The sequence below is a fragment of the Pezoporus flaviventris genome, unplaced genomic scaffold, assembly GCF_033815535.1.
Source record: "Pezoporus flaviventris isolate CSIRO_AGI_PZ_B2104156 unplaced genomic scaffold, CSIRO_AGI_Pfla_v1 ptg000078l, whole genome shotgun sequence".
NCBI classification, from domain to species: Eukaryota; Metazoa; Chordata; class Aves; order Psittaciformes; family Psittacidae; genus Pezoporus; species Pezoporus flaviventris.
The window spans coordinates 15,845,052-15,854,364 of record NW_026892626.1 but is presented as its reverse complement, the minus strand read 5'-3'; the positions used below and the strand labels follow the sequence as shown (position 1 = coordinate 15,854,364).

At 56.3% G+C, this 9,313-nt stretch overlaps 1 protein-coding gene across 1 annotated transcript; it reads left to right on the top strand.

The window, feature by feature from the left end:
• The first annotated feature begins 657 nt into the window (after window positions 1-657).
• Window positions 658-5,230, top strand: ACTB (actin beta). The gene is made up of 6 exons (XM_061474031.1): window positions 658-820; window positions 2,047-2,175; window positions 2,438-2,677; window positions 3,171-3,609; window positions 3,920-4,101; window positions 4,468-5,230. The coding sequence occupies exons 2-6, from the start codon at window positions 2,053-2,055 to the stop codon at window positions 4,609-4,611; spliced, it is 1,128 nt and encodes a 375-aa protein (XP_061330015.1). The 5' UTR covers window positions 658-820; window positions 2,047-2,052; the 3' UTR covers window positions 4,612-5,230.
• The last annotated feature ends 4,083 nt before the right edge of the window (window positions 5,231-9,313 follow it).

Below are 9,313 nucleotides of genomic sequence, written 5' to 3'. Positions count from 1 at the left end.
GCCCGACGGTCCCAGCCAAAGAGGGAACCGCAGGCAGGCAGCTTCGGGCAGGAGCAGCCACGTCTCCAAGGTTGGGATGGAAGCGGCCGGCAATCAGTATTACCCCTATCTGAGCTCCTGCACGGGGAGCGGCATCCCGCTCGCCCCACTGCACAAGCGAGGGCCGGGGAGCGCTTCCTTCGCCCGGTCTACGGGGCAAAGGCCTGGCAGCGGGGCGGCAGGAGCCGGGTCACCGCTGACAGCACCCTGGGGCACACCGGGGCTTGCAGCCGAGGGACCCTCCGTGTACCCAGGCACCCATGGCGGGTACCCCCGTGCCCTGCCGCCCGTACAGCCCGGCTTTGTGTGTGTGAGGGCTGCGGCCATTCCACTCCTGGTAGGGGCGGGGGGGGGGGGGGAAACACGGGCACAACTACACGGTGGCGATCGCACCGCCGCGACCCGCGGGTTTGAAGGGTGGTGAGGATGGGGGTACCAATCCCGTGGGTAAAGCGGATCGAACGCGGGGTGCCCACCCCACACACACCCCGATAGCTTTAGACACGCACCCCCCCCCCAATTAAACACACACACCACCCCCCCCCCGCCATTATTCTCGAGGCGGGGCGGGGAGAGGCGGGGCGGGGCGGCAGGGACCCAATCAGAGCGGCGCTTTCCGAAAGTTTCCTTTTATGGCGAGGCGGCGGCGGCGGCGGCCCTATAAAAAGGCGGGTCTGGGCGGCGGGCGGGAGCCGCTGCGAGCTCTGTCTGCCCTCCGTGCGCGCCGCCCGCTCCTCCCGCCACTGCCGCCGCCTCGCTCCGACCGCGCAACACCCCGAAGGTGAGCGGGACCGGGAGGGGGGGGTGTCCTCTCTGTGCTGCGCCGTTCGACCGGTGCTGTTATTGGTGTTAATTGCAATTAAGGCTCGGTTGGAAGGTGCCGTGCCCGCTCTGAGGGCGCCCTTTGTTTGCTGAAAGGGGTGGTGGGGGAGCCCGGCCTGCTGTGCGGTGCTGCGTTTTGTGGGGTACGAAAAGGATTTTACGGTTCCATAATGGCTGCGGGGCGATGCTTGAGGGGCGGGGGCTGCCCCCATGGGGTTAATCCGCCTCCTAAGAGGATTGATGGCGGCCGAGCGCAGGAGCGGGCAGCGCGGCTATTGTGTGCGGGGAGCGGCGGAGGGGGGGGGGGGGAGAATGGGGCGCGGGGCTTTGTCTGCTCCGCGCTGCCCCCTCCCACAGCCGGCAGGAGGGGGGGGGTTAAAGCGCGGCTGGGCCGGGTGGCGGCAGCCCCCCCGCTGGGAAGGGGCGCGGTTCTCCCTCCCGGGCACATGGAGACGGCCGCGGTGGGGTTTGTTGCGGGGGTGGGGGGCGGCTCCCCCTGCGGAGGGCGAGGCTGTGGAGCGGAACAAAAGCTGCGTGCGGAGGGGTTGCGGGAGGAGGGAGGGGGGGATGTGAGGATAGGAAACAGTGCCGTGTGCCGCGGCTGTGCCCTTGTGCGGTGACTACACTTCCCAGGCTGCCCCGTGCGGGGCTGGCACATGGGGTGCCCGCTCCTCACCCCGTTGCCGGCGGATTAAACGGGCGCTGTCGGAGGCGCTGGGGCGGGCGGGCGGTGGTTGTGTAACCCCCAGGGTTTAATCCCCCCCCCCCGTGTTTCGGTGCGGGGCGGCCGCGCAGGGCCGCTGTGCCCCCGGGGCTGTGCGTGCGGAGGCGCGGGGCGCCGCTGGCCGGGGCGGGGCGCTGGGGCGGGGCAGCGGCGGCCGCCGGCGTTTCCCCCCCCGACTCCCGCCCCGAGCGCTGGTGGCGGGCGCGGCGCGCTGCATCCATTGCCTTTTATGGTAATAACGCGAGCGGGCGCGGGGACTTCCTTTGTCCCGCTCCCGCGCAGCGCCGCAGCCGGGGAGGCGGCGCCCCCTCTAGCGGGCGGAGGGTGAAGCGGTGCCGCGGCGGCAGGAAGGAAATGGGTGGGGAAGGCCTTGGAGGCATCGCCTGCCGCTGCCTTCCCCGGGTGCTGTGTGTGTGTGTGTGAGACCCGCCATGCTCACCTGCCTTCGTCTCCTTCCGCAGCCAGCCATGGATGATGATATTGCCGCACTCGTTGTTGACAATGGTTCCGGTATGTGCAAGGCCGGTTTCGCCGGGGACGATGCGCCCCGTGCCGTTTTCCCATCCATCGTGGGTCGCCCCAGACATCAGGTAGGTGGCCTGGGTGCATGTTAGTAGATAAAAGAGATGAAGTTTTGATAGAGGTGGTTTCCCTAGAGGCATTTTGCTTCAAGAAGCCTTCTTATTTGGCTTCCGTGCTACAGCAGAGCTCGTGGGGAATGCAGTTTCCTATAGAGCTGTATGTTGGCTGAATGTCTTTATTATTGATGGAGGAGGAATGGTAATTGGAGACTGAGCTTTGAGAAAAGAAGCTATCCCCTTCGGTTTTCTCACCACTTACTCTGTTGTGCAGGGTGTGATGGTTGGTATGGGTCAGAAAGACAGCTACGTTGGTGATGAAGCCCAGAGCAAAAGAGGTATCCTGACCCTGAAGTACCCCATTGAACACGGCATTGTCACCAACTGGGATGATATGGAAAAGATCTGGCACCACACTTTCTACAACGAGCTGAGAGTAGCCCCTGAGGAGCACCCTGTGCTGCTCACAGAGGCTCCCCTGAACCCCAAAGCCAACAGAGAGAAGATGACACAGGTGTGTATAGCTCTGGAGCTTGGAGCTACAGCAGGTGTTGCTGCAGGCCAGCTCTCCTCTTCCATGTTGTTCTCTGTCCTCCTTCACCACTCTTCTCCCTTTTTGCCATCTTTACAGGGTTTTCCTTTCCTGACCTGAGTCTCCTCTTTGCTGGACCTTGACAGGTTTTGTTTGCTCTTCTAAGCTGGCTTTCTCTGAGACTGAACTAGCAACTTGTCTAACTGCTGTTTCTGACTAGACACTAATCTATTTACCAACCTTGAGTGACTGTACTGTAGTTACTTGGCATTTATTCTGTTCTTTGCTGTGACATGTGGATGGGTCTGGGTGGTGGTGTGGGTGGAGAGGAAGCAAGATGAGCATGGACTTCAAGTGGGAGTGAAGACTCAGGGACAGATTTAAAACCACTTGCATGGACTTGGCGTAGACCTGTAGCAAGAAACCAATGGTTTTAGTTTTGCTAGTGGCTCAACCTCTTTTTTCCTCTCCCTAGATCATGTTTGAGACCTTCAACACCCCAGCCATGTATGTAGCCATCCAGGCTGTGTTGTCCCTGTATGCCTCTGGTCGTACCACTGGTATTGTGATGGACTCTGGTGATGGTGTTACCCACACTGTGCCCATCTACGAAGGTTATGCCCTCCCCCATGCTATCCTCCGTCTGGATCTGGCTGGCCGTGACCTGACGGACTACCTCATGAAGATCCTGACAGAGAGAGGCTACAGCTTCACCACCACAGCCGAGAGAGAAATCGTGCGTGACATCAAGGAGAAGCTGTGCTATGTTGCTCTGGATTTTGAGCAGGAGATGGCCACAGCTGCCTCTAGCTCTTCTCTGGAGAAGAGCTACGAACTCCCTGATGGCCAGGTTATCACCATCGGCAATGAGAGGTTCAGGTGCCCTGAGGCCCTCTTCCAGCCATCTTTCTTGGGTAAGTCAAGCTCTCATACCATACCTGTGCCCTTTAATGTTCCCTCTGTAAAGGGTGGCCCAGAGACCATGGCAGTGAGTTCCCTTGTTGCTGCTGGTTCGTATTGAGGTTTCTGCTGGCCCACCAGTTTAGCTTTCTGCCCTGTCAGAAGCTGTTTGGCTGAGGGATGTGGGACAGCAGAACAAGGAGGTTGGGCCTGTCAGAGCCATGGCTCTAGCGCCTTCCCACCAGAGGGGCTCTTGGTTACCCATAGTAGTACTTGGCTGTGTCTGAGCTGTTGCTGACTGGAGGCTGCTCATTTTCCTCGCAGGTATGGAGTCCTGTGGTATCCATGAAACTACCTTCAACTCTATCATGAAGTGTGATGTGGATATCCGTAAGGATCTGTATGCCAACACAGTGCTGTCTGGTGGTACCACAATGTACCCCGGCATTGCTGACAGGATGCAGAAGGAGATCACAGCCCTGGCACCCAGCACAATGAAAATCAAGGTAGGATGGAGTGAGGGGAACAGCTCTGAACCTTGATGCTGAAATGCAGAGTGTGGGTAGAGGGAGGAGAGCTAAACTGCTGCTGGAGCCAGAAAGCGTGCTTCTGTGTCTGGTGCAGCCTTGGTGGCCTTGCCCTGGCCAAGGTGGCATGCACCCAGCCACATGAGTAATGGGATTAACGTAAATACAGCCTGCAAAGAAGGAGGAGGGTGTGTGAGGTTTTGTTTAAGCCTGTTGGTGCTTCATGGGCTCATGGCCAGGGCTAGATGTGGGAATTAATTGGGCAGCTCCGTCTCACCCGGCAACATGTGGGCAGTGGGTGCAGCCTGACCCTGTGCATCTGACTGATCCCTCTTCTTCCTCCAGATCATTGCCCCACCTGAGCGCAAGTACTCTGTCTGGATCGGAGGCTCCATCCTGGCCTCCCTGTCCACCTTCCAGCAGATGTGGATCAGCAAGCAGGAGTACGATGAATCCGGACCCTCCATTGTCCACCGCAAATGCTTCTAAACCGGACTGTTACCAACACCCACACCCTTGTGATGAAATGAAACCCATAAATGCGCATAAAACCAGACGAGATTGGCATGGCTTTATTTGTTTTTTTTTTGGCGCTTGACTCAGGATTAAAAAACTGGAACGGTGGAAGGTGTCAGCAGCAGTCTTGAAAAACAAAAAAAACACGTTGGAGCGAACGCCCCCAAAGTTCTACAATGCATCCGAGGACTTTGATTGTACATTTGTTTCTTTTTTTAATAGTCATTCCAAATATTGTTCTAAATGCATTGTTACAGGAAGTTAACTCGCCTCTGTGAAGGCAGCAGCCCAGCTCGGAGGGAGCCGATGCCAGTTACTGGTGTTAGGTTATAATTGCTTGTCTGTAAATTATGTAACCCAACAAGTGTCTTTTTGTATCTTTCCGCCTTAAAAACAAAACACACTTGATCCTTTTTTCTCTTCGATTTGTCAAGCAAAGCAGGCTGTGTTCCCCAGTGATAGATGTGAATGAAGGCTTTACAGTCCCCCGCAGGGTCTAGGAGAAGCGGTGCCAGTACGCGGGGGAGGGAGGGGCTACCTGTACACTGACTTAAGACCAGTTCAAATAAAAGTGCACACCATAGAGGCTCGACCCGTGTTGGTTGTTGGTTCTTTGTTCCACGCTGCTGTGTGACGGTTACTGCATGTGCTGATCTCGCTTTGCCAGGCTCCAGGGGTGGCTATCTGACGGGGTGGGAGCTGGGGGATGGCTGGTGCACAAGCCACATGGGTCATGGTGATAGAGGTGGGGAGAGCTGAGCCTGCCAAAGTGCGCTGGAGTGCTTGCTGGGAGGTACAGGGAGCTGCTGGAGGAGGTGGTGTCCAGCTGCTGCCCTGTGTGTGCTCTTAGCAGGGTGGTTTGGCCTGGTGAAAGCCAGTGGGGAAGGTGGCTACAGCCCTTTGTGGGGCAATATTCCCCTCTTCATGCAGCTGGTGCTGTGTGTTCTGCTCCTGGAGGGAGGCTGGGGTTTGGGCTGGGTGGCACTCTTCCTCTACTGCTTTGTTGGGTGGAGCAGCTTTCAGGTGAGAGCAAGAGAAAGTCTTCAGTCAAGTGGAAAATGAGAGTCAGGGCCACAGGGTGAGGCTGGGAAAAGGGTGTGGGGAGAGGAAGCTCTTGCAGGGCAAGTGACACCTGCAGCTCCAGAACTGGGTCCAACCACCAAGGGTGGTGAAGCTTTGCAGAAGGTTCAGAAGCTCAAAGGGACACCAGCAATTCCTGCGTGCCCTGGGAGCTGGAGCTGCTGCTGTGGGAAGAAGGGGACAGGACCAAAGAGAAGCAGGTCAGAGACCAGGGAGATCAGAGGCAGATGACACTGTGCACTGCCCGCTCAGGCAGACCAGACCCTGGAGTCTTGCTTGCAGGCATGCTGACTTCCCAAGGCTCTTCCAACCTGTCTGTCTTTGAAGAGCTAATGGCTGTGATTGTGTCATGCTCCCAGCACATGAAAGGCTCCGTTGGCCCTTTAATCCTCTGCCTGGCCTGATCCTGCTCCAGCATCGTGCTCTATTCAGGGTGGACCTGCCGGTTTCTGCCCTTCATCTCCCCAGCTTCCCCCCTGGGTGCAGCAGGAGCCTGGCAGGGCTGGAGGTGCAGACACTGGGCTGGGCGGATGAGTTACTGGAAGCACCAGTTTGCATCAAGGAAGATGAAATGGGTTGAAGCAAAGCCCAACCTGGGCTTATAACCTGAGGTCTTGGGGAAATGGAGTGAGGAGGAAGCAATGGCAGCTCTTGAGGATGGAGCTGGTGGGAGCGGGGCAGGAAAAAGGCCAGGAGGCAAGAAGAGATGATGGCAGTAGGGAAATGGGGCACCTTTCTTCAGCCCTCCCTGAAATGGTCACTGCTCCACTTGGAAAACTGTGTTGGGACACCAAGAACGGAAGAGGTGATGGTAATGGTGAGGAAAAACCGAAGAGCAGCTCAGAGGGGCAGAAGTGTGGGGAGAGGACAGGTGATCCGCTGGTGCAGAGCACTGGGCACAGGGGATTTGGGGTGATTTTCAAGCTCCAGAGTGCAGTGGAAGAGGCTCTCTGTGAGTTAACACTTTGTGGGGCATTGTTTCCCCTCTGTTCCCATTCCACTTGCTGTTCCAGGCAACCAGCCCCCCAATAAAAGGAGGCTGAGCCTTTCCTAGCCCTTCCTGATGCGTCTCCAGCGCAAGGCCATGGTGTGCACAGCTACTCTGCAGGCTGCTCCAGCAAGGCTCGGTTTATTCCTCCTCTGGGCCATTACATGCTGGAGAAAAGAATGCGATGCCGGGCAGGGGAGCCTGCGAGCATTACTCACTGCTCCCAACTCCAGTGAGCAGGGGGGAGCCTTGGGGTGGTTTCCTTTCAGGAACACCAGGCGCTGGGAGAGAGGGGACATTTGCGACCCCAGTTTCTCTGTGTTTTGAAGGGCTTGGTTTGTCCCTTGCTGTGTCACAGAGGTGGGGAAATGCTTTAGCCGCGTCCTGGCTCTCAAAGACGCCAACCATAGGCAAGGCTCAAGGAAGACGAGTAGGGAATAATCAGTCCCCTGGCTACTTCCTCCTCCTCCTCCTCCTCTCCAGCACACAAATAGCCAGGGGTTGTGGGGAGACTGGGAGGTTTAAACCAGCCACCCATGGGCCAGGCTGTCTGGGGCAGCAGCGGGGATGGACTGGGATTTCTCAGGCTGCAGACGGCGGGACTGGGCTCCAAAGCCACCGCAGCCCTTTCTCACTGCCCTTTAGCTGCTAGGAGGGAGCTGGCTCAGCTCAAAGGAGCTGAGTAAACATGTTTTATGCCCTTTCTTCCCCCAGAGCTCCCAACTTTCGCTCCTGCTGGAGACAGTCCCTGGCACTTCACCTGTAATTAGCTGGTGACCTGGAAAGTCACCTTGCTGAGCTGCTTATGGAATCAAGCCACCGCCAGGAATTAGTAATGTCCTTGGCAAAGGAGACGCTTGTGGCTCTCGGGATTTAGCCCTAAAGGGCCTCATTGTCTCTTGGTTATGTCAGGGAGGGGGGGTCCTGTTCTCCCATTACCTGCGTGCTGCTGCAGGAGAGGGGCCAGCACGGAAAAGCCCCAGGAAATCCCAGAGCATTCAAACAAAACTGGCCTCCTTGCAGAAGTCCCCTCAGAGGGCACAAATGGGCTTTCCTAGGTACCAGTTCAGGGATGAGACTGTGGGTATCAGGTGTGCTTGGTGCAGAAGGAGTCCTGGTCTTTGAAGTTAGTCCTTGCAGAAGGATTGCTGTCCTGGAGCCTCCTCTGACTTGTGTTATACCCATCTCTAATCTACTTTAGCAGGCCTTAGGGTATTAAACCATATCAAGTATTGAAAATCACTTAGAGCAGTGGAGCTAGCAGTTCACCCAAGCATACCAAGTGCTCTGGCCGCTGTGGTCCAGCTGGGCTTTAGTCATGCTGACAAGATGAGACGTCCAGGATGTGTCAGTCTTAAGAATCAGAGGAGAGAAATTACCCAAGACTTTCCAGAGTGAAAAACACAAAACCCCCAGCTCATTTTGGCCTTGAACAGGAGAGATTTTGTCTTAGAGCAAAACATCTTGCTGGTAGCGTTTGTTTGTTTGCCCTCCTGGAATGGGACAGCATGGAATGGACCTGCCTTTTTGGGACTAACTGAACCCATCTTCCTGGGTACCCACACTGAGAAGTGTTCCTGAAGCATGGTGTAGCAGGAAGGGTTTCTTCTCTCACCATTCATTCACCTCCCAGCGACCATCAAGAGAAGTGCCACAGTTTGGTGTTGATTTAATTCCTCCTTTACTGCCCATCTGATGCCCTGCCTGCCTTGTGTTCAACCTCCACGTCTTATCGACACCACCACACTGATGGGTCATGAGCCCAAGTGCTGCTCCTCTTACAAACTGCTCCGAGCTTGGGCTCTCCTCAGGAGCTTCTTACACCTATCTCTGTTCTCAGGTCCTATTCAGGGTTGCCAAGTACTGCTGGTCCATTTATGCCCCATGGCTGCCCCTAACGCAGCCAGATCTGGCTCTCTGGGCAGGGCTTTTACTGTGCTTATGGGCCTTGCTGATGATTTTAGGTACCATTTGCATTGGAAATGCAGGTCTCCTCCACCCTGGTCCCTCTGATGACTGCGAATATGGTAGCTTGGTGTCTTCCTAAACGTCAGACAAGTTGGTCTTGACTTGTCATTATGGAGTGGAACACATGACAAACAAAGCAGGTACAAATTGTCGTTGAGGCTCCCCTTCATCCAAGGGCTAAAAGGGGTTTCCTCTTCAACACCAGAGCCTTCCCACAGGCAAAACAGGCAATCAAAACCTGCTGTTTCTAAGCAGAACCCCCCAATCTATCCTTCCTCTAATTCGCAGCCTTAAATGGCAACCATCACTCGTACAGAAAAGCAGCACCCCATTCATCTCCCACGGCGGGTCATCTTTAAAGCACATTCTCTACGAAGAGGATTCCTGAAGCACGCACGTAACTGGAAATTCCAGCGCTCCGGTCCTGTCTGTACTTGAGCCGTGGGATGGGGAGCAAACACCCTTGGTGATTGCCGGGTGTGCTCACAGCAGCCCTGGGTGACTTCTGCATGGCAACTTTGTGCATCAGGGGTGCCAAAGGTACCACATGTAACCGGGTTGGAACCCTGACTGATGGTCCTTGAAGGCATGACCCGTGAATATGAAGCCAGGGTTGTATTTAGGCTTTTCTTGTGAGGA